This window comes from Felis catus, chromosome X, assembly GCF_018350175.1.
Source record: "Felis catus isolate Fca126 chromosome X, F.catus_Fca126_mat1.0, whole genome shotgun sequence".
Lineage (NCBI taxonomy): Eukaryota > Metazoa > Chordata > Mammalia > Carnivora > Felidae > Felis > Felis catus.
In genome coordinates, this window is record NC_058386.1 from 24325619 (window position 1) to 24351620 (window position 26002).

A 26002-nucleotide genomic window follows, 5' to 3' on the forward strand; every position below is an offset into this window, starting at 1 on the left:
TTGGTATGGCATCTCCTATTCTATCTAAGCTCTGAAAAAAGAGTCTTTTGAAGCTCTCACCAGCAAAAAGAACACCAAACAAATAATAAATCCTTCCTATCATTTGTGATGGTAGCAGATCACTAAAAATATTCTTTTCTGTTAAATACAGCATATATTATAAGCAGAGGTTTGAAAACAAAAGTTCTAATGGAAACTGACAAATTAACGAAACGCTAACACTGTATGTTTCATTTGTAACATGAATTGAGGGATGCAGATACTCAATTAGCCCCCATGTGAAGGAGTTAACTCAACCAGAGACCTTAATTATTCTTCCTGAGCAGCAAAGTCATATGCATATTTTATATATGAAAGGAAATGAAAGAAAAAACAGAACTTTAAAATTCAGTGAATTTCATTGGGATGAATGCATCCAGAGGCCCAGTGACTGCTGAACACTTCTAGAGAAAAAGAAAAATTACTAAAAAGCAAATTGAAAACAAAGAGCGTTTGAAGATGAAGGCCAGATATAAGCCTAGCATAGATTAATATTGAATGATGTAAAAACTTCCATATTTCTTTGAAACACATGGCCATGATGTAGAATTAGGGTTTTGTTAAAAAGAGGGGAAAAATTAAGAATTTAAAACAGCAACTTGCAGGATAAGATGTTAAGCTAGTTAGTAATCAAGTTGCTTCTGATGTCAAGCATTTTCTGCCCTCCAGCTCAGACTCTTGCTGTTGCTTTCCATTTCTCCCTTATAGTTGTCATCCTCCAGCATCCAAGTCAGACACTGTCCACGCAGGCAGGGTCCTCTCTGCTCCTCTTCTGATTACACTGCACCATTTTGCTGCCACCAGTCATGCCAAGGTACCTAATGAATTTGTATTTCCATTGGGGATTGGCTCTCTCCTTTTTAGTTCCGGAGGTCAGGAACCATGTACTGTTCACCTTTTTCACTTACATTCTTAGTGCCTATCCCAGTGGTTCAGCCCTCACGCATTCTCCAGATTCAACTCGTATGACTCACCCCTCTCTGAATTCCAGACTCATCAGCATTTTTTTTTCTTTCGCTATCCTTGTCACATCCAGCCCCATCACAGCCTTTGCCCTCTGCCTGGGCCGTTCTAACATTTCTTCTTTGCCTAATTATTCCCTATTTGTGTTTCATATTCCATCTCAGAGGCCTTCCATGAACTCTCCAAATAGGTCAAATCTCCCTACATTTATAGTGTTGTGTATCTAGCATTTGGCACAATTGCAATTTTAAATTTATTTATTGAAGTCTTCCATCCTTATCAGACTCTAAGTTCCACGAGGACAGATAACTATGTCCGTCTTTGCTATCATTACATCCTTAGCCTATTGCTTAGGGCTTGGCATGTAGTAGATGTTCAATAAATACTTGTTAAATGCATGGGTGATATTAGATATATAATATTTGTACATTTGAATCTATGTACTTTCTAAAGACAGAAATTAATTATTAGTGGTTCATAGTGGAAGATGTTTTCACTTAATTATTCTTTACTGTAACAAAGATAGATTTTGAAATTTCACTTTTGCCATTCCCCTCCTCCCCCATTTTTTCTGACTCCAGTGACATTCTAATTTTTTACCTTGGCCTACATTATTTCTTCCTCAAATTATCCTGGAACATTTAAGCAGATAGGCTGAGAACAGAAGAAAGTAAACAGAGGGGGAAGAAAAGAGATTCCTAGTATAAAGGACTTAACTATCTTTCCAAAATGAGGTTCTAAGGGAACCTGATTAAAGAAGCATTAAACACATGGACACTTATGTATTTTACATGCAAATTTCAGGGACTTTTGTATTTAATAAGTAGTCACATGTTTATAAATATCAATTGCCTGACCCTTGTTGGGGCATGAAAAAGGCCAAGAATTCTAGCTTGATGTATTAGGGCATTTGGAAATTTGAAAGCTACAATTTTGATGCGCTTCTAAATACCACTACTCCAATCATGTCCTTGCTTGAGATAGAACTTTGTGGATACAAGTAAGAGTAGAATAAACTCATCTAAGAGACCTAAGAAATTGGAGTTCAGGGTCATGAGTCATCTTGAACTAGAAGATGAAGGTTGTTTTTCACAAATGTTTTCATGTGGGTGAGAGGCTGACTGGAGATTTTGTAATTTCTGGCACTCTGGGGAAGAGAATCCATAGGAATAAGGTTTGGGGAAGCAAAAGTTATCTGTCTCTCATATACTAGGCCAAAAGATATTTGTCTAAATTTTTGTTAGAGTCAAGAATATTGTGTTTGAATTTATCCATTTCAAGTCTGTCTTTTGCAAGACTCTGTAAGTTTCTTGGATAATAAAAGTATTTCTTTGTATTTTTGTATGTCTAGCACTGAGCTAAGTACCTGACACTTAATAGATGCCCCAGAAATGTTTGTTGAATGAATAAATTTCTATGTTTCCCAAATTTATCTCACTTTCCTCAATTAATTTTAAGTACATTTTCTTAAAATGTGATTACCTATCTTACAATATGACTTTGTGAAGATATTTTAAGGTATTAGCAAATGATGTAACTATTTAGTAACCAAAGAAGGGGAAAAAAAAACTGGTAGAAAAAAATGAAGAGATTAATCATTGTACTTCAGGTCAGAATTATCTGGGGTGATTCGTTTAAAATGAAGATTCCAGGGCCTCCTTGGTGGTGCTGAAGAATCTGCCTAGAAGCAAACAAACAGAGCAAAAAAAATTATTTTGAGGACCAGTGTTCTGAGTTTTTAGATGATGGAGAGATGGGAAAGAGGGGAAACATTCCTACCGGCAATTGTTTTTGTTTGGGTTTTTCATACCTGTAGGAGGGAAAACCACTCTGTAACTCCTCATCTGTGAGAACTCTTCTATTACAAAGCAGAGTAAAAACAGTTATTTGTTTACGTGCATGTGTGTACAAATGTGTGGTGGGGATTATGAGGTTGCAACTAAGTTCAGTTGATGTAGTTTTTCTGTTTTCTCACATCATGCCCAGGATAAATAATGAACTCTAGTGCATTTAGATATTTATGGTTTCTTTTAAAAAATCTACTAGTGTTCTGGTTTTATAATGGAGTTAACAGCTATTTTATATGCATTTTCGTCCCCTAATCCTCTAAAAAATAGTCATTAAATAGTAAGTACTTTACATAAGATTGGGGCTTTATTCCCAAAGACCTTGTGATTTTTCCTTGAAATAGAAAAGCCAAGATTTATGTTAGATGAAAGAAATAAAGGGTGAAGTAAGATATGAAACATTAGATGTGGAATACTCAAATTCAAATTATTTTGTTATAAATTTGTTATTTAAGGAATGACAGGCCATTAAGTGACTAGAAGCGTGTATATTCCAGAGCATTGTTATACAGAAGAAAAAGGAAATTTCAAAACTATGTGCTTTGAGAATGAAGAGATTAAGAGGGGATTATTTCCTATCGGCACAGTTCTTAGGTAATAGATATGATGGGTGATCCTAACTATTTGAACAAATGTCAACTGCCAGCAGACACCACCAGCTTCTATCAAAGAAAAGTCACAAAGAAATATAAAGAGATTCATCACACTGGGGACGGATAACATAGAATAAGTCAGCAAGGCCAGCAAAAGAAGAAAGTATTACAAGTCTAATGTAAAAATAGTTTTGGCAAGAAGAGGTTGGGGAGAAAGCAGAGTAGGCTATAATAATATTTATAACTCAAAGATGGGCCAGACCTAAATGTACACCTTGGCCTCTTTCCATTCTAAAATGTTCTATATTACCAAAAAAGGTGCTATGATTTATACTCGGCTCCAAGTCTAGTCTGGTTTAGGTTTCCTGTGTTTAAGTCTGCTTCTTTCTTACAGGAAAACCAGCCATCTAGATTTCAAGTCAAATATGGAATTGATGTATAAAAATAAAATCCAATTGAGGATGGCAAGTTTGTCTTTAAAACAAAATTATAAATACTAGCATTTCTTTAACAAAATCTATCTAATTCCATAGAGTGCCATACATGTGTTCAAGATTAATATGCAATTGATGCATGAAAGTAAAATTTAGTTGAGGGTTACTACTGTGTCATTAAAAAGAAAATGGAAAATTAGCATCTGTAACAACATCCAGCTAATAAAAGTTCATATACGTGCACATTAACAAGTAAATGCTGAAAAATTTATTAATTGATTGAGGTCAAGTTTGATTCCAAATATTTTTGCTTGGTGGGGATTTGTTATACTAAGTAATCTTGAAATTAAATGGATCACTGAGAAGCCTTAGTAATATATTTTATACTAAATTAATCACAGTGAAAAATCTTTTAAATGGGCTAGGTTTTTATAATTATAGTATTCTGTGTTTACATGGAAAAACTCTAGCTTCAGGAGATGGAAAATAAAATGTACGATTATTTCTACCATGGAAATATAATTAATAAAAATGTTAATATGCAAAATAGAACATGAGTTGATAATAAGGAAAACCAATTTACACGTGATATCCATTAGATATATCAGAATAAGCCTTTCTGATGATCAAGGAACGTTCTATATTCCTTAAGGTTGTTATCTGCTATACCTCTGTCCTTTCTGAGTGTGGTAAATGGCAAGCCTGACCTTCTCTTCAAATGTCTGTTTCATGTTAGAGTCAAATTGTGCTGCATGCTTGTCCCTGCCTTAGTGCAGCATGTGTTCAAAAAACAGGGAAGGGACCATATGTACACTACTTTTCCTGCTTGGAAAAGGGAAAAGTAGTCCAAGACTAGACAGTGCAGGACTTGTAAGCAGGAGAGATATTCAAAATATTTTCCATCTGGTAAGGCTGGGATACCACCTATCAGGACAGCTCTATTGGAGAGTGGAAGGTCCTTTCCTTTACCACGAATCAACTGTTTAGATGCTAGATGATGGCAGGGTCACAGAGAGGTGCCTTGGGCTTGGGTCTAGGGGAACTGTTATTTACCAACTAATTTTTAAAGAGTTTAACTATTTAAGAACTGTGACAGCTTCTAAACTTTCAGGCTTCTGAATTTTTCTCCATAGGTCATATAGTAAAAGAGTCTCTGTGGAAGGTTTCAAGCAGGAGATTGATTTGAGGGGGATTTTATTTTATTTTATTTTATTTACTTTATTTTATTTACTTATAAGGAAGATTTTATTTTAGAAAGAGCCTCCTGATAGCAGTGTTGAAGATGACTGACTAGACGGGTTTGAGAAAATATATAGGAGTATCAATTTCAAAACCTCAGAAAAGAACTGAAGCACTGGCAAAGTATAGAAACGGATGTGAAAATCATTGGGGGGGGCAGATAATTTATGTGGTTGGTGACATTTGGAATTAGGATAGGTGTGAGTCTGGCTTCCAGGATTCTGGCTTTGGCCACTGTGGAGAGAGTACTGATAGCTGAGAAAGGAAAAAAGGCCGAGTGAGGTCTGTTGTTTGCTTATCTGATTTGTTGGTTGATTGACTGGGTTTATTTAATTAATTTTCTGAGCAGAGTCCTATTTATAAGGTGCAAGCATAACTGCTAATACATTAACTTGAACATATACCAATATAGCTTTTTCTCTTAGACATTTCTCCCTCACCGCCAAAATAAAAAAGAAAGAGAAAAAAAGAAATAAATGGGGAAAAAAGGGATTGAAGAAGTGAGCAGCATTTGATGATTACATGTTATTTCCTTTTATCTAATTTTAGAATGCCATTTCTACTCTGTGAAGGGTAATATTGTTGCCATTTTACAGACGAGAAACCCTGACTTAGCAGGATTGAGTCCCTGGACTGCCTTCTCATACTCAGAATGCAGCAGTGTCAGTTCAAACCCAGTTCTACCCATCTACAAGGTCAAGGTTTTTGAACTGCATGGAAACACTCCTAAAATGGGAAGAAGAAATAAGGGAAAAAAAGGAAGGGGGAACGAATGGGGGAAAATGTATTTAGAGTTACTAAGGAAGAAAGAAGCAAATTCCTATGAAAGGAACAAGAGATACTTAACCATGAGTGCTATTCTTACCCTTACCTAGACAAATTCATAAACCTTGGTAAAGGCAGCAGGAGGCTAACTTGGAGTATTAGCTCCTCACTGGCATCCCTGGCCTGTAGATGACCTGAGCATGCAGCCCTTATGTAAACTGGTGTCGGTGGATAACCAAACCATTGCCCCCCAGACTTCTGCTTTTAGAGTAGTTCATCTCAGCGTGAGCTGCTGTGAGTGTTCACACTGTTTCCGGTCTGTGGAGTAATTGAGGTTAGACATTTTTATAGAAATGTGACTGATTACTGTTATGTCCATTGAATCCAGTAATTTAAAAACAGGCTAGTATTTTGTATGCCATTTTGTTTCATTTTTCAAGTAATTGGTATTGTATCTTACAAAAGAATTTATCTGTGATGAGTTGGGAACAAAGGAACAAAAACTGGCCCTTCACCACAGATAATGTGAGAAATAGTGCTTTAGAACATCAAAAGGGAAAAAGGTGAGAGGCTGATAGGTGTTTTTGTGCTCTTGGTAACACAGACTTTCTCTTATAAATGTGATAGTTTAGTGAACTGCCTTGCCTTTACGTAGCCATCTATTGACCTCATATACAAACATAATCAAATGATTTGTGCCATTTAAAGCTGCACAATAGATGAACCTGGTTTTTGTAGTTTAACAAAACATCCAATTTATGTAACGTATTAAAAGAAGCGTTATCAACTTGTTTTCTCCTCAAAAGACTGTAGCTATTAAACTCCTTAATTACTTCATTTTCACTCTCAGTGTAACATTAGCAGTTTAGCACTTCAAGTATAAAAATGATTAATGAGCCTAAGAATTCATTCGCATACATATCATTTTGCAGCTTGACATAACCCTGGAGCCTGTTTTCTGTTCTAACCATAGACATACTTCTCTAGCAAATATCTTATTGCATATTAAATGCCTAGTCATTGCAAAGTATGCATAATTATAGTTGTCTTTCCTGTTTCTTCTATACCAATAGAAGACAACAAATCAAATTCCTTGAAATGTAACTAACTTTTCAAACAAAACTATAAATCCACAGGGAACACCTTGAATTTTACATTTTAACTGTCCCCCTGCAAATTCACTTGTGCTTTCAGCTGAACTGTCATTGATCTGAGAATGTATCTTTTCAGAATTTTTGAATATGAAGGGAAACACTTTTAATTTCTATATTTATATCTATGTGAATTCCATGATTTCGGAAAAATATGATAAGCATAAAAACTGCATTGTCAATTCAAAGAATAAGATTTTATTGGGAGTGGCTTTCAAAAAATATCTGCAGGGGGCTATTTCTATCCAACCATCCTTGGCTTGCATTGATGACAAGTGATTGCAGGAATATTTTAGCTCTACTGAATTTCCTTTTTGATCTCCCCCAAGGTGATTCTATATTGCTAGCTTTGTCCAGTCATTCCGGAGGCTTAAACTTTTAAGCGTCACCAATGGTACTGTTCGTCTTTCCTTGGTTTTTCTACCCTTTTCTGTGGAGTTCATCCAAGACTGTGTATTGTCCCCACCTCATAACCTTTTTCTCCCCACATGTTCATCATCTGTAAGCTGTACTCTGCCCTGATTCAGTAGTGAATCAGGAAGAGTAACTTTTGCTCAGAACCCAGAGAACTGTACTTGGTGGGCTTATTGCCATGACACAGAGTTGTAGCTACTGCAGGGTGAACTAGGCAACTCCCAGCGGACCCCCGTGTAGAAGGGAAGAGCCCAGATACAGGCCACTTGCTATACTCTAAATCAGGTCTTCTGAGTAGATAAAGCCATATGGCATAAATACATCCACACCTATTTCCATATGCTTTTTTAAAAAATATAATTTATTGTCAAATTGGTTTCCATAGAACACCCGGTGCTCATCCCAACAAGTCTGCTCCTCCATGCCCATCACCCACTTTTCCCTCTCCCCCACCCCCCCGTCAACCCTCAGTTTGTTCTCAGTCTTTAAGAGTCTCTTATGGTTTGCCTCCCTCCCCTCCCAGTAATTTTCCCCCTTTCCCCTCCCCCATGGTCTTCTGTTAAGTTTCTCAGGATCCACATATGAGTGAAAACATATGGTATCTGTTTTTCTCTGCCTGACTTATTTCACTTACCATAATACCCTCCAGTTCCATCCACGTTGCTGTGGAATACTACTTGGCAATGAGAAAAAATGAAATCCATTTGATTTTTAGAGGGAGACATTTAACTTGGGGACAAAGTGTGTTGGATTCCTTAAACAAGACACGGTTAAACATTTATTAGAATAAATTCTTAAGAATGCATGTACTCTGGTAAAGCACACATATTATTTCACTGCACAAGTCTGTACTACAAATGCAGTCTTGTGGCTGGGCAAAACTAACTGACAGACCACTGAGACTGAAAGGCAATGTGGTCAGCCAAGCCCGGGAGTCACTGTTCACAAGCAAAATTTTGGGGGTGTGATTGCTATACTTTTTAACAAGACCTTTAACTTGATAAGTAGCCTTGCCAGATAAAATGCAGGATGCCCAGATGAAAAACAAGGAAAACTTTTTCGTGTAAGTATGCCTCAAATGTTTCATAGAGTGTGTTTATGCTAAACAAATTATTCTTTGATTACTGAAATATTAATGACACTGGCATTCCTGTATCATTTACTAAACCTGGCAACACAACTTATGAGTGATTATTTGATTATTATATATAAGATTATAAGATTATTTGAAAAAGTACATTTCCTGACGTTAGTGAATAATAAGATTATTTCCACACTCCCAAATATCATGGAATTGGGAGGGAATGTGAAAAATGAGAGACAACCCCCCCCCCCCCCCAGCGCTGTCTGCTGGGGAGAACAACACTCGGTCTCTGGTGTTTGCGGCACTATCGCACTATCGCCCACGCTCGCCGCTAGAGCCCTTGCTCACTGCGCAGGCTCACACTTTCCCCGCGCAGACTTAAACTCGACTGCGCAGGCCCAGGCTGACAGGGTTGCAGACTTCGCCCAGTCCTTGGTGGAGCTCCGTGAGAGGGAGAGAGGGAGCAAGGGTTCGACTTGGTGTGAGCCTGGGTTCCTGCCCTAAGGGTGGCTTTAGGACATTAAGAAATGCTGTCTTTATGGCACGCCAGGAAATCCCGTGAAAAGTTCTGTAAAATTGCCTCCAATTGTCCAGTCATTTCCTGTGTGGATTTTGAACTTGCTAAAAAGAAAAGAGTAGACCCTACCTATTTGCGAATGGGGATAATGGAAAGAATTTAACATTCTGCTTAATCTAATGTTTTTGGGGAAGCTGGTGGTCAAGAGCTTCTCTTGGATCTTATGAGCATGTGAAAGAGGAGACCTAAGAAGAAAACGCGGCAAAGAAGAGAGATGAATTGGATGTTTAAGAAGGTAATTAATCAATTCCTTCCAAAGTACAAAAGAAAGTTTATTAGTGGGTAGTTTTAAAATGAAATCTATTGTTTTACAAACGAAATCTATTCTGTAGTTAGGACCCTATTAAAGTTACTAAGATTCAAGTGTGAATGAATACACGCACCTGTAAAACCTTTCTAATTTGAATCTTCAGTTATTTCTTTTGGTCCTTTTGCTTTAGGTTTAAAAAGGTAGCCAGTTGAGGGGCCCCTGGGTGGCTCAGTTGGTTGAGCATCTGACTTCAGCACAGGTCATGATCTCAGGGTCCATGAGTTCCAGCCCAGCGGGGAGCTCTGTGCTGACAGCTCAAAACTGGAACCTGTTTCAGAATCTGTGCCTCCCCCTCTCTTTGCTCTAGCCCCACTCGTGCTTGCGCGCGCTCTCTCTCTCTCAAAAATAAATCAACATTTGGGGCGCCTGGGTGGCGCAGTCGGTTGAGCGTCCGACTTCAGCCAGGTCACGATCTCGCGGTCCGTGAGTTCGAGCCCCGCATCAGGCTCTGGGCTGATGGCTCAGAGCCTGGAGCCTGTTTCCGGATCTGTGTCTCCCTCTCTCTCTGCCCCTCCCCCGTTCATGCTGTGTCTCTCTCTGTCCCAAAAATAAATAAATGTTGAAAAAAAAAAAAAAAAAAAATTTAAAAAAAAAAAAAAAAAAAAAATAAATCAACATTTAAAAAAAAAATAGTCAGTAGTCAGCTGTTGTGAGAACTTTCAATGAAGCAGGTGATTCTGATTTATTTTTGCTATCACCTGGCTTTCCTTGCTACATAACCACAATGAATTAATTGCTAATGATCTTGCTGGATAAGTTTGTGACTGTGTTCAGCCAGATGCCTTTAAAAAAAAAAAAAGTAGATTTAATCCCACCATGTATTGGGGGCTAAATTTTACCACTGCTAGTTATTTATCTAGCAGTAGTTTCTAAGTGTGCTGTATGTTAACAATTTGCATCTTGAATAAGACAGTTTTATTGTAGTATAAAGATACTTATTACTTTTAAGGACATGTTGATTCTAGTTTTCTTTTAGGCATAGTTTTAAATTCACTGAAGAAAACGATTTCTGTTGAAGAAATGTGTAACTTTTTTCAAGATGGTCATGATTTATTTTAATTCCAAGCAAGTGAATGGAATCATTCTTGAGCTCTGATGTCTACTGAATTACCTTTTAAAAATACACATTTGGGAAATATACAGTGTCTACTACCCGAGATAGTTATGGTGACTAATTAGCTTCTTACCTAGATTTACAGTACTGTTACCCTGTAAAATAATCTTTGTAAAATAGGTCACAAACTGGGTCTGCCTGAATCTTAAGTATAGATTTCATGTATCATGGGTTTGTACTGCAACTCTAAACTAAAAACTTAATGTGAAAGAAAACTAATAGAGCACAGACAACTTTGGAGGGCTACGTTGACTCATCAGTGTCTTTTGTTTAGGTCCACATCCACAGCTGCTTGCTTGACTTGGCTCTTGTGCCCTAATCCTAGTAAATGTACTTTGGTCTTTTTACTGACAACAAGTCTTTGTTTTCCCCATGCTAGTGACTCTATCCCTATCTGGTTCTCCCATATGTCCGAATCTGAGCATCTTTTTGATGACTGCATATTTGACCCTTTCTCTCCTGGTAATTGATATTCTGACCTCAACCTTAAACAGTGACAGCCTTAGAGTTTCTTTGGATGTGGGCGTTGCTTGGGGAGCTGTTTGGATCTGGGAGAAAAGCAATTTTCCTTGAAGCCTTGCTTGCTTTTCAGTTGTTCTTTTACTTAAATTGCATATTTATTTAAGATGGCTTGCAGTCAGTTATGGAAATTCTTCAAGGGGGTTCTTTATAGCCATTCCTTGGCAATACTACTGGATTCCAGGCTGCATCTCCAAACTAACTGCTTTCTTAAACAGTTTGGTGCCCCCAGGTTTGTATGAGTTGTAATAGCTGTAGCCAATGAACGTGTCTTGAATGACTACTTAATGTCATAAATTCCTAGTCCTAGATTCCAAATAGCCATGTCCATCCAGCTCTTGGGGTGCCTTATTTCTCCTAGTCGAAGGTCTCTGTTGGCAAATGCTTGCTTTGGAAACTGCGTATTGCCTTTTATGATATCCTCTAGCTACCAAGGTTTTCATACACTGAGGGCCAGAGACAACTTGGTACAGTCATGAGATTTGTCATAAAACAGACTTGGAGCTGAATTTTTTTGTGTTATACCAGTGATCTGGTTACTTAACTTTTCTGTGCCTGCTTTGCATTGTAACAAAATGAAGATAATCATACTACTCATTCTCTCTCACAGTGGTTAAGAAGATTAAGTGAAGAAACTTAAGTACTTGACACATACTTCACAATCAGGAAACACTCATAAAAATTGCCCTCCTATATTATGTTGAACAAAGATGGACTTTGTCCAACATATTTTATCTATGTTGTAGATAAATACAGATATTCGAAATGCTGAGTCATTCGTTCAACAAGCTCTCTCTTAAGTGCTACTTTGGTCCAGGTCTCTGCCAAATTAAGTGGGCCTAGAAATTTATTAGAAACAATCATAGTATATATGGCCTGTTGCAGTTGAGGAAATGTAGCCCAAAATGACTTTGGTTCCTTAAGGCTAAAAAATTTGGGAGAACAGCTTTTTAGCCAAAAGTTAAAGCTAAAAAGAAAAAAAAAAAACAGCCTCACCTGTCATATGGGGGCAAAAAAAAAAAAAAAAAAAAGGATTCCGTCCCTAATCAGCCCCTGTAATTGTAGGTTATGGGTTTATTTGGACCCTGAAAGTTTTCACAGTAGAGCAACATTGTCCCTTGTACTCAAGAAGAAGCATCCCAGTATAAAGAAAACAGAAAAGGGGTTGTAATCAGAATGACTGCATCCTAGTCCCAGATCTACTACCCTCTAATAATAGAAACTTGAGGAAACAAACTCCCCAAGCTTTATTGCCCTCAACCCAAACTTTTGTATGCTAAAAATAATTTTCTTATAGTAAAAAGCTCCATATGATAACTTAAAAAAGAGATTACAACCCACTAAAGGATGAGTTGAAATTCTGATGTGATGACCAGTCATGGAATAATAGTGATAAGTTGATTGAGATGATTCATATCATTATACCAAGGTGTGATGCTGAGAAGAACTAAACTATAAGTTGTATTTTTCCATGTGCACACTTCAAGGCTCATATCTGTAAATGCAGACAGTACACCTGTGGTCAAAACTCCTAATGAATAGCATTGATTAAGTAATAATTCTCCTGCAGTTTAAATCTCAGGCCTCTTGAAATGCTCACAACTGGCTCGGTTGCTCCTGAATTACAGTTACTTTTTTCCTCAAGTCCTTCAGAAAGGCTCTTTTGAAAACCAGAAAAGGCATTCACAAGTCAATCAAAGGGACAAAAGGACATGGTCATTTCAAGTTATGCCTTTAAATTTTAATGGCATTTTAATCTCAGGGGCCCCACCAACTTGCTAGCTGATAAATGGAGTATCCTAGTTATACTTGGGTATCTCAGTTGAACAAAAATTGTAAAATTCGTTCCAACACACTTGCTAGCCTGAAGAACATAAGCATATTTAATAGTAAAAAAAAAAAAAAAACAAACACTGGTTGTAATTAGTAATACATTTTGTACTTAACAGTCTTTCTGTTGTGAACATAGACTGAATTGGTAGCCCAGTGCTCATGTGTTACTTAAGAGCTACATTAAAATTACTAGAGCTTCCCCTGAATGTCTGTGATGTCTACCAAGAAATTATGATGACAAAGGAGTCTGGATTTCCAATCCAGTGTAATAATTTCCAGTCCAGCAGGGTAATAATCATTCAAAACCACTGTCTGGGCTACATTTATTGAACAAGAGGGGAATCTGCAAGAACAAACCATAGAAACTTAATGCATTGGGTCGGCCAAGAAATTTGTTTTAGCCAGAGGAATTAAAAACTTCTCCTTTCAATAAGTTAGTGCGCCAGACTACTAAACCAGAATCTGGGGCCATCCTACAGATTCTTAACATGTGGGCCTTTTTCAGTAGAAGGAGCATTGGAGTTACTGAAATGTTTGCTCTGCCTGGCCAATTTAATATGAAATACGATTGAAACCAGTAGGTCTGCACTGGTATTTATTTATTTTCCAGTGTTTTCCTAAATGAGCTTTATAGTATTCAGAGCATAGTGTTAAATTGATTCACCTTTCTCAGGATGAGAATTGTAAGCAATTTGATTAGCTTTTCTCTATTTTCGTTTTCTGACATGTTCTCTTATAACTAAGAAAAATTACAGCCCTTTTTTCTTACTGAAAATAATTTATATTCAGTAGTGGTTTTGTGCCTGCACAGCGCATAATCTCCACAGGCTTAAATATCAACATTTGTAGCTGTATGGGTATGATGGTATTAAGAAGAGTTCTAAAGACAAATTACACTTTTAAATGTTCATGATACTGAATTTATCCCTCAGACCTTATAATTGAACTTTGTAAACCGGAGACATTCCTATGTGTTTTATCTAGTGAAGCAAGGAAGGAATGTTAAAAAAAATAAAATGATAATGTTTTTATATGAATACTAAATGTGATAAGTGAAAGGAATCTTGTCACCATGAGAGAGATTATTGATCACTCAGTTAAAAGCTGCTAAATGAGTGAATGAAAAGATAAAAGCTGAAGGGGGCTGATGTCTTTTGAGGAAAGGTTTGGATCTGACAAAGATTTAATGACCACCTACTAGGAGTGGTGGTGCATGGGCTACCCCAGTTCGTCTTTGTCCCCATGTCTTGCACAGCTGAGGCTACCACTGATGCTCGGCACTACTTTCACCTGGCTTCTGTCCAGTTTTCATCCTGGAATGGGGCTTTGGCATCCTAACTTCTATTTTCTGACTCTGGGTTATGCTTTAAATATTTACAACCTACCTGCTAGTGGTTGTGCAACAGTTACAGCTACTGCCACTCTTGCCATCCCCCTATATAGGAATCCCTTAATGCCAATGTCCTAGTTGGACAACTTCATTTCACCCCTCTGAAAAAGTATTCATGGTTCTGTGCCTTCTACTTCCTCATTTCCAGGGTTCTCTTGAAAGGCTAATAATCCCTGTGTGGATAGCACATTCTGTGGCATGTATCTTAGTATAAGAGGGCTTTTCCCTGATCACTGCCTTCTGGGGCAGAGAGAGCTGAGTACCATGTGAGCACTGGGCCCATGCTAGGGGAAGACATGAGGTAGGACATGACAAACTGGGATTGTAGAGTATTTGAGGGCATGATCCATGACTCTTGGTGATCGTTATCTTTGCCACACTTGCAGGTGTCTTTGACATTGTATATCTGCCGTGTTGAATACATGAATGAACAAATGAATGTACCTATTTCACAAATTGTCTAGGAATGACACTGGCTGTAAGCATGGATGTTACTTATTTTAGTTGTCTTCTAACTTCAGTTTTAAACTACAAAAGCCCTGGGTATGGTCACAGTTGTTGAAATTGTGACAAACCTGCATCTTTACGTGGGCCTGTATAATCAAATAAGAATTTTGAGTTTTCTGGGAGACATAATAGAGAAGCCTGGATTTTCTTTCAGTATATTGAAGGTGCGTTGTCTTAGATTAATAGTATACCAAACCACTGTCCTTTGAATTTTGTTTTGAAATCACATAATGTAGTTGTTTGTCTTCAATTAAATAATTACTTAAAATTATATTTTACTCCTCAAACTAAGTAGAAGCTTATTTAGCTTCTAATAGTTGACTAATGTCCTATTGTTGTAGTCACATTTATTCTTCTTTTCTAATGATTGTATTTGCTTTATTAGTATGGAGCTCAGTAAGGAAAAGAAAACCATTTAAGTGCCTCCCATTGACCAAGGTATTTCTTTGGTGTTGTGGCAAAAATCTCATTCTCATATTCATTCTTTCTCTCTCTCCCTCCCTCCCTCTTCCCCCACTTTCTTTCTCTCTGACACACACACAACCACAATCGCCTTTCCCCTCACTTCCACTCAAAGAAACAATATAAATTAAGTGTTTATTATCTGTCAGGTATGGAGATAGACTTTGTGGTGATGAAAACAACTATCATGGTTCCCTTTTTATTGACTTAGTGCCAACAAAATATTTTGAGGGAGGAAAATTTTATGTATCAGTTTTTTTCGTTGTTGGAGTTAAAATAGGTGCACTCACCATTTATCCTAGATATGTTTTAACTGTCCTGATTTTCAGATAGTCTGAGTTATCTACCTACATTTCAAGAGATGTGTCCTAATTTTGGCCTGAGAAAATACGGTTCTATTGCAGATGTATTTATTTTGGAAAAAATAACCACCTTAGAATTTTACTTTTTTTTCTTGGATCAAAATAAACTTTGTTTTAATAGCCTTAAAAAAAGAAAAAATAAAAACTCAATCTTTTTAAAGTTGGAGAATACATAAGTTTATGGGGATATGCATGACTTATTAAAATTTTGATTTTTAGATCAAAATTAACTCAATGAACTTGAAAAATATACTGGTCTATTTTGACATGATATATACTGATTTTATACACTTAAATCTCCAGGTCAGCGTGCCTGGAAGTAGGGGTTTAAAACAAGGAAGATATAAATAATATTCTCATTTTAATTTTAATGCACAGTACATATATTTTAAAAATAGCCTGGATGGGGTACATAGGGAAATTCACAAGTAATGATTGAAAATGATGGGGAGATGGACATATTTTTGCATGTGTGAGTGGTGGGTGTGCATGGGATGTGGCTGAAATAACTAGATATCTGACCACAATATATGACACCATTTGGTAAAGATAATTCTTGACATACATACAATAGCAGCAGTGAGCAGTTGTTTCCTTGGTGTGTGTGTTTTCCTTCTTTACACTTTTGGGCTTCAAATAGTGAAAATGCATACCCCCATTTCTCCTTTCTATAGCCTACACTATTTGTTGCAACTGATCTTTCCAAGTTCTATGGTAGCGTTGAAAGATAAATTTGAGGGCATCCTCAAAGCATCTTTTGTTACCCTCACTGCTTCTCTAACATGTCATGTAATGGTTGCTTGAGCACATCAGCTGTTTGACGTGTTTGCCAAGCTCCAGTGGGTTGGTGTAAATAGGCATTGCTGTTGGACTGACAGACAAGCTGCATTACAAGACCTATTTGCTGCTTATATTGTGTCATTCTTTTAACTGAGACAGTACAAATATATTAGAGCATCTACCAAATGTCCAGCATTTTGCTAAGTACTGTGGAGACTTACGGGTGAGGAATGGGGGAGGCAGCATCAGATAGGAGGGTAGTAAGGAGAAATCTAAAGAAGGGGACCTATTGTTGAGGGTAACAGCCATATAAAAAATAACTAGAAATCATACAAAAACAAATAGACAATGGTATTAGATTGTGCTGATAAAACCCTTCATGATGCAGGATATGTATATGGGCAACTCCAAGTCCCAAAGCCTTGTAGAAATTTAGTTGTTGGGAGTACATTATGGTAACTACATTCCATACTACATACTACTTTGTGTACCTTCCTACTATGTGAATTATTAATTTATCAATGTTAAGCACAGTACTTTGGTAGATGGGATCAATTACAACTCACCTCCGTGATTGTTAATGCAAATTTTTGACTGCTGAAATACCTTCAATGATAATGGCCACACTGTATTTAATTTTTAATCCACCACATTTTCATTTCATTGCTCCATCCTCTAAACTTAACCGCTAAAATGACTGTAAAGCATCCTTAAGTTCTTTGAAAAAAATATAAAACTGAGGATTTGACCTTAGGAAGAATGCACATTGGCAATTATCTCTGTATACTTTCCTGGTCCGCTTCATCACAAATTAAACACCCAGAGAAAGAGAGGGTTTAAAAGTTCACATGGATGTGCTGCAGTATGCAAGATCTTTTTATCTTCTGTGTGGATTCTCACCCTGGTTCCTTTTCTCTCACACACAGTGACAAGACTGATACTCTTGTACCAACTATATAACACAACTTTTCAGTATTTTGATGTGCAGAAGTTAAATGATTTTTTCAGAAGCCACATAGCTAATAAATTATATATTTCTTACAAAAGAAAATTCTGTGAAAAAGAGTTAAAAAATTGTTTATGTCACAAATAGAGGGGAACACATTTATAACTCAACTAATTTTATACTACAGTAATGAGAAAGGTATGTTAAAAAACTGTCTTCATTACATATTTTTTTCAAAATAGATGTTTTTATTGACTTACTTTGAAACTGTTACACATGTCATCCTTAACACCAGCATTTAAAAATGTTTACATTTTATGTGTATATTCTTAAAGTCTTTTTGCTTACATGTGGTATAAAAGGGATCATGTAATGTAAACGATTTTGAGCCTGTCTTCTACCCCCAACCCCTTTATGGCATAGATATCTTTCAGTGTCATTGAATGCAAATCTACACTGTGATTAGAATGGCTGTGTAGTAGTCTGTTGAATTGATGTCTTAATTTACTTAACCAATCTCTTATTGTTGAAGACTTGATTACTCTGTAGTACCAACAACACCAAGGTGTGTATAATATCTATGAGGATGTGTGATGTATACTTTCAGAGATTCAAAGGTCATCCAAAGGTCATCCTTTCATCTGTTTAATTCCTCAGTATAATTGAAAGTTGCATAGTAATGTCACTTTCCTTTCTTCCTTCCTCTTCCTTTTTTGATGATTGTTTGTTGATGCTTATAAATTGGTATTCTAAAGTCTCAGTAGTCTATAAGAAAACAAAAGATACAGAAAAGGGAGGTTTCAATTTCCTGATAACATGCTATGCATCAGCTAATGTAAATACTGTATTTCATTTAATCTTCATTAAATGACTCTGAAAGTTGAGTGGAGAGTTTAACTTGCCAAAGGCTGCATTATAAGTGGCAGGGCCAGAAGTCAATTGTCTTATGTCTAACCATAGAACTTTGTTTTAAAATTGAAGTGAAATTCACAGAACATAAAATGAGCCATTTAAAAACATACAATGTAGTGTGATTTAGAACATGAACAGTGTTCTGCAACCATCCATGTTATTTAGTTCCAAAACATTTTCATCAGCCCAGAAGGAAAACCTGCATGTGTTCACTCATTCCCAATTTCCTAACCACCAGCCGCTGGCAACTACTAATCTGCTCTCTCTATAGATTTACCTACTCTGGATTTTATATAAATTGAATCATGCAATACGTGACCTTTTGTGTCTGGATTCTTTCCCTTAGTGGGTTTTTGAGGGTCATCCATGTTGTAGCATGTATCAATACATCATAATTTTTATGACTGAATAATTCATTGTATGTATATACCGTATTTTGTTTATCCGTTCATCTGTTGATGAACACTTAAGTTGTTTCTGCTTTTTGGCAATAGTGAATAGTGATGCTGTGGACATTGATACACAAGTATTTGAATATTTGTTTTCAGTTCTTTGGAGTAAATACCTAGGAGTAGAATTTATATCTTAACCATAGAACTTATGCAGCCTTCTTTCACAAGGGTATGAGTACTTGTAATATAATGTTTCCTTACTATTTAAAAATAAAACTTGAGGGGCACCTGGGTGGCTCAGTCGGTTGAGCGTCCAACTTGGGCTCAGGTCATGATCTCACAGTTCGTGAGTTCGAGCCCCATGTCGGGCTCTGTGCTGACAGCTCAGAGCCTGGAGCCTGCTTCAGATTCTGTGTCTCCCTCTCTCTGCCCATTCCTGCTCATGCTCTGTCTCTCTCTGTCTCTCAAAAATGAATACACGTTAAAAAAATGTTTTTAGGGGCGCCTGGGTGGCTCAGTCGGTTAAAGCGCCCAACTTCGGCTCAGGTCATGATCTCACAGTTTGTGAGTTTGAGCCCCGCATCGGGCTCTGCGCTGACAGCTCAGAGCCTGGAGCCTGCTTCTGATTCTGTGTCTCATTCTCTCTCTGCCCTTCCCCCACTTGTGCTCTGTCTCTCAAAAATAAATAAAAATGTAAAAAAAAATTATTACAAAAATAAAAAAAATAAAAAACTTCAAGTCCTTTTAAATACTGAATAATCACCCATTTTAATATTGTGACAAAACTGATGTTTAAAGAATTAAAGCCTAAACACTTCAGTCATCTTAATCCTGAAATTCATGACTTACATTAAAATTATTAAAATTTAGGGTTGAACAAAGCACAAATACATTTTTTAGCTACTGGCTATTGTTATATGCAGTTTAGTGGACCCTTTTGGTTCAGGGTTGACTGTGTTGTTAGTGGCCTTATATAGAGAAACCACAGATTGTTTTTTTTTTCCCCACAGATTCTTATAAATTCCCTGCATATAATTGGGAATGACAAATCATGAATTTTTAAAATCTTAGAGCTGAAGACAGTCTTTAAAGGGAATCATCTTGATGAGAACATTTTTACATATAATTGCCCAGGAAACTAGCTACTCTCTAGAGACCTTGAGTTCATATCGGATTCCTATGTAACTTCTGCCTGTGTATTTTGAGACCCGGAAAATAGACTCAGGGAAAATTGGAGTGGGCAAGGGAAGTTTCCATACTTATTGTCAGTGAAGGAAAGCAGCTGACATGGCTCATCAGGGTAAGTGGGTCTCATTATCCCTCAGCAGTTTTTACCAGACCAGCTAGCACAACGAATTACCTTCTTCCTGAAGCATAAAATACAACAGAAAGGAAATAGTTCTTTTAATTCAAGGAGGGGAGGAAGCACAGAAGATGGAAAAGAGAAAGAAAGGAGAAGTTAGCGTGTTTAATTACTCTTTTTTTTGTTTTTTTGAGATGTAGGAGACCTGAGAGATCACTTTCATTCAACTACCCTACTTAAAACAGGGAGGGATGGACTTAAAATCACATAGCCCAGTGCTTGTACTTAGAGCCCAGGGGACTAGAATCCAACTGCGCACTCTCCTATGGCATTTATATTAGTTTACTAGGGCTGTTAAAAGATCACAAGGTTAGTGGGTTACAACAGCACAGATTGATTATTTTACTGTGCTGGAGGCCAGTAGTCTCACACTGGTCTCACTGGGCTGAAATGAAGGTGTTGGTGGAGCTGCATTCTTTTCTCAAGACTCTGAAGAAGAAGCTGTGTGCTTTTCCAGCTGCTTCAAGAGGCTTCCCACATTCCTTGGCTTGTGGCCTGCTTTTCATCTTGAAAGCTAACAATCACATCATCATGACCTCTGCTTCTGTGTTCATATCTACTTCTCTGCCTTACTTCCTCTTTTACTTACAAGGATCCTTGTGGGCTCACATACATAATCCATGATAATCTCAAGATCCTTAATCATATCTGCAAAGTCCTTTTTGCCATGTAAGGAGTAACATGTTCCTAGGGTCTAGGGATTTGGACATGGGCATCTTTGGAGGCCATTGTTCTGCCTACAACAGCATGACAACTTCTTTATGTTAAGGGAAAAAAAGCAGAATACATTCTTCTCCTGAGCACTTTGTAGATTTCTTTATTGACAAGTATGTTTACTCATAGAAAACTAATATCTTAAATCTGTTATATTTACAAAGTAATTTTGTATTAAAATTTCATTTCATTGTCAACTTTTTCAGAGGGACAACTAGGACTCAAAACAATAAGTGAATTTTCAGAGTAAGGGGTAGTTCTGTGATAAGAATCCCACATATTTTTTAATGATTATTTATTTATTTTGAGAGAAGGAGAAAGCATGAGTGGGGGAGGGACAGAGAGAGGGAAAGAGGGGGAGAGAGAAAGAATCACAAGCAGGTTCCATGCTGTCAACACAGACCCTGACACGGGGCTCATTCTCATAGAACTGTGAGATAATAACCTGAACCAAAATCAAGACTCAGATGCCCAACCAACTGAACCACCTAGGGACCCCTCAATGCCACATATTTAAGACTATATTTGGTGTTGGCAAAATTCTACCCACTATTGGATGAAAATAATTTTCAGTACTTTAATTCCTTAGACTTTGAATAAATGGAAGGATGAGATGTGATACAATGGTTGATTTGTGGACATTTTTCATCACGTTAAACATACTTAGTGCCTTTCAGAAGGCATGAAAATAGCACTGCTTCGGGTTTTATGTTAGGAGATATGGTAAAACTCTTGATGTCTTTTACTGTGTTACAACTGTACCTTTACTATTATGATATTAAACTAAACAGGTTTCTAACACTTTGTCTATCCAGAAGACAAAAAGGAAACTGATTGCTTTTTCTGCATATTGTGAGTTGTTAGAAACCAAATTATTGGTATATAAATGGCAGGTAATATCATATATGATTGTTGAACAGTCCATAAATTTGGGATTATTTTTGATGGTAGGAATCACGTTTTATTTACTTAGTGGTCCTTAGCTATGAGCCAAGTACCTAACACCTCATAGGATTTTAGTAGGGTTTTAATAATTTTGTGAAGATTTTAATTATTGAATACTGACTAAATATTAAGCTTTGAAAGGAACTGAAAGTTTTAAATTTGTGGTTTTAATTTAATTTCTAAATTAATGTCACATTGATGAGCATAATTGTTGTTAATTGTGTTATCATTTTTAAATGAGACATTTTATGGGTTTCCAGAGGCTCTTCTGTTGCCTCCAAAATAGGGAACAAAAATAAACTAAATAAAACAGTATGTAATGGCAGAGCTTTTTACTATGGGAGACTTGGGGAATTGGTTAGAATAAAGAAAGCTATCATTTTAAATATCAAACTAGTTAACTTTCTACCAACTGAATAATGTACTAAACAACATATTTGGTTTCTATGATACTGTAACTAGTTGGCTAAAAACACCTTGTATAACTGGACCAACAATCTTCTCCTTATAATCTCCTTACAATTATAATATAAACTGCTTTACTTGGTTGGTGAAAAACCCCAGCTACCTATTCAAGCCAGCATCTAGTCTGGTGAGGTTTACCTTCCTAAGTCATCCTTATTTTTCAATATTTTAGTCCATCTCATCAACCCCTAGGTTGCATTTAGTTATTTGGGCTGGTAGTTGCTTAGAATTTGGAAATCATAACACAGTCATGGTTATACTTAACAGTATACCAATAGGTTATACCAAGCAAATAATTTCCCAATGTATGGAACGAGGCTGAGTTTAAATTATTGAATGAGCTTCCCTGTCAACTTCTTTTGGGTCAGCTTTTACATGTTCTACATGAAGAAGGTAAGCAAACAAAAAAATGACTATATTTAATCCATTATAAGTGTACACTTAGCATCTCTGAAACCAGGAAACAATCTGTGGTGTGTCATCTTTTAATTAGTAGTGTTTGAATTTTTGTTTTTGGGGGTATTTTTTGGCTTAGTGGTATACAGGAGATGGTGGTTTGTCTTACATTCATTGGCAAGTTATTTTTTATGAAATCTGGCCATTTAGGTGACCCTAAGCAGGAGGATCTTCTATTCCGATTTGCATAATTTTTAGGAATGCTTACAAAATGGGATTTAGAACGTCTTCCAACTTAAGGTTTTCTTCATTGATGTAATTTTGTTTTTAAAGTATGACTGGCTATTGATGAATAAAACTGAGATGTAAATGAACCAGCTGATGTGTCACGGTTCAAAGAATGCATTTGACAGAGTTGAATAGATGAGGTGGAATCGTGACAGTAACAGTAACGGGGATTTCTCTTGCACAGTTTGCATTTTCCTTGGTGAACCTCACGTAGCCTACAGCAATTGGTTTTTGGACTGAATTGATCATATTAACTGACTGTGACTGGCCTGAAAGTTCTCTGGATCAGGGGCTGGGCATGCCTTGTTCTCTGTTGTTTCTATATCTGTATCAACTCTGCCTTGATCATACATCATCAATAAACCTATAACATACTGAAGTAAACAAAACATATTCTTATGAATTACAGTTTTTATCTCAGAAGAGTATTAAAGATATTTAAATCATAATTTGTATTTTAATTATGGATAACAGAGAAGGAAAATCATTAAAATGGATTTTCCTTCAGTTGTTTTAGCTTCCTTCTAGACCTCCAAAGAGGCAGCTCTTTAATCCTTTCTCATTTTCTCTAGAGATATTTCTGAGCAAAGCTAAACCAAAAATACTGGTGGCCATTTGTGATTGCCACAGTAAGAGTACAGTGTGAACACTTGGAAAAGAAAATGAATCTGGACGCTGGGTTGGCAGCAAACCCTTACCCTTGGCCAGACAACACCCACACACTTTACCTTTCCAGACAACAACATCAGAATGAATGTTGTTTACTATAGTAGTAAATGATCAGAGTTATTGTCAGCTTTTAATAAACACCTCAGTAGCCTTAGGGAAATTAGACATACTACTTAATTTGTCATTTAAAAAAATTGTGTTGCCTTAATTCTCTAATGACTTTGGAATTACCCATTTTAAATGTTAAGTCTTTTGACTCTGAGGAATTTCTCTGTTTGTTTATCCCCCTCCCTTTTGCATCTGTCTGACCCAAGGGACAGTAAAAGCCTTCCAAGGGACAGTAAAAGATATTATGGACAAAGCTAGGGTAATTAACAAATGATACTTATGTTTCATTTGCATCATGCATTTACATTTGTAGAATTAAAGCCTTAGAAATGTAAAGCAGCTATTGATAGACTGGAATCCCACATTCTCAAATAATAAAATGATTTTCTTTGAAAGAATTTTTAGGGGCGCCTGGGTGGCGCAGTCGGTTAAGCATCCGACTTCAGCCAGGTCACGATCTCGCAGTCTTGTGAGTTCGAGCCCTGCGTCAGGCTCTGGGCTGATGGCTCGGAGCCTGGAGCCTGTTTCTGATTCTGTGTCTCCCTCTCTCTCTGCCCCTCCCCCGTTCATGCTCTGTCTCTCTCTGTCCCCCCCCCAAAAAAAAAAAAAAAAAAAACAAAAAAAAAAAAACGTTGAAAGAATTTTTAGAGTTTATAAGAAAACAGTTTTGCCTGTGGGCCTTTCAGTTTTGCCTGTGGGCCTTATTAATACTCCTTTTTAGGTTTTATAGTCATGTAGTTTGAAGCGTCTAAGGTCACACATGCCCTTGAATGAAACAACCTGTAATGCCTCTACATCCCACTAGGAATGTACTCCCTCTAGTACTTGCAAATACCATACAGATTTTTATTTTATTTCCCAGGATTCCTCAAATCCTCCAGGACCACCCTCATTTAATGTTGTTTTACAGAAATGATAACAGCGATGGTATTAAAAGTTTTATTAGGGAAGCAAGTCTGCTGAATTACAAATTTAGGGTATGTCAAAAGTAAATTTAAACTCTGAGTATGTTTTGAGTTCCCTTTGTTTGAAGAGTTGAGATTTTATTATACTTATTTTTTTTGTATTTTGTATAACGGCATCAACTTTAGTGTGGACACAAAAAATTATGTTTGGCCAGTAAACAACTACTTCAACCAAATACAATAATGACTACCTGTTGGAGGAATTAGCGTTCATTTACATGATATCTATCGTGTTATAAAACATCACATCTTTATTGAAGTTGACATTATAGCTTGCAAGGTGCTTTTTCATTTTATTCTCATCATGACTCTTTGAATTAAGTATCCTGTTTAATTTGTGAAAGTAGGGAAATAGGGCTTAGTGGGGCTCCATGGCTTATCAAAAACACTTGTATTTGTATACTGTTACTTCAGCCTACGTTTTCTGATTTTTAGAAGTGCTTCCATTTACCCCATATTAAGCTGCTTATTTGGTTGGTTCTTGGAATTGTAACTGTTAACTAAATACAATCTGTGCAAAATGAATGATAATTAACGTTATCCATGTAACCTGCCCATTCTGTGGACAGTTCAAATTTTGGAATTTCAGAGGAAGTTAGCCAGCTTTAGAGAAATAACATCTGTAAATTTTTTATTGTCCTGCCCACGGTGTGAAAGTTATTGACAAAGGTAGAATGTGAACCACATTCTAGGTGTGATCTACTTTTTTTTTAAAGATTTTTTGTGAGAAAGAACTTACACCTACATGTGGGAGAGAAGCAGAGAGGGAGAGAGAGAGAATCTAGAACAGGCTCCACACTGTCAGTGCAGAGCCTGATGTGGGGCTTGAGCCCATGAACTTTGAGATCATGACCTGAGCTGCAACCAAGAATCTGGATGATTAAAGGACTGAGTCACCCAGGTGCCCCATGGGTGATCTATTTTTAAATTATTTTCTATTAGTTGGGGTGGGGAAGAAAATAGCTTTTAATTATGAATATGTCATATATACAAACATAAAACCAATTGTCTCACATTTAACTTGACTCTGCAAATGATAAATTTGAAAATGTTTAATAGAGAAGAATAAATATTAATAGAAGGAGAAGGGATTTTCCACCCCCATTAATTTATCTCACAAAAAATTTTCTAAAAGGATTTTTAACTGTTGCTATTTTACTTACTTTGTGAGAACTCAAAAGTTCCTTTGAAATAGGTAAAGTATTTCAGAAAATAAGACTTCTGACTTCTACAATTTCTTTTGCCAATGCTGTGCAATAAAACTCTACTTAAGGGCCCTAATGACAGTCTTTATCAGACTCTCAAAGGAATTTTTACCTTGTACCTTCAGCTTCAGAAAGCTGAATGAAACTCTATGCCTATTCCCTTGAAAATCTGGAGATTGAATATTTTGGTTTGTAATGGAAAATATCCACAATTTTATGTGCAGCAAATTAGTGACAAAGGGGGCTTGGTT

At 36.7% G+C, this 26002-nt stretch overlaps 1 protein-coding gene across 3 annotated transcripts in view; it reads left to right on the plus strand.

Moving 5' to 3' along the window:
• The window catches only part of IL1RAPL1 (interleukin 1 receptor accessory protein like 1), a 1343469-nt gene that overhangs the window by 64386 nt on the left and 1253081 nt on the right, over nt 1-26002 (plus strand). The window contains exons 1-2 of one of the 3 annotated variants that reach the window (XM_045050815.1): nt 8057-9010; nt 9241-9341. The exons of 1 other annotated variant lie outside the window; for it this stretch is intronic. In XM_045050815.1, the coding sequence (XP_044906750.1) occupies nt 9321-9341 (21 nt within the window). In that variant the 5' untranslated portion in view covers nt 8057-9010; nt 9241-9320. Of the gene's footprint in view, nt 1-8056; nt 9342-26002 lie in introns of those variants that run through there. One more of the 3 variants, XM_045050814.1, reaches the window with a different exon arrangement.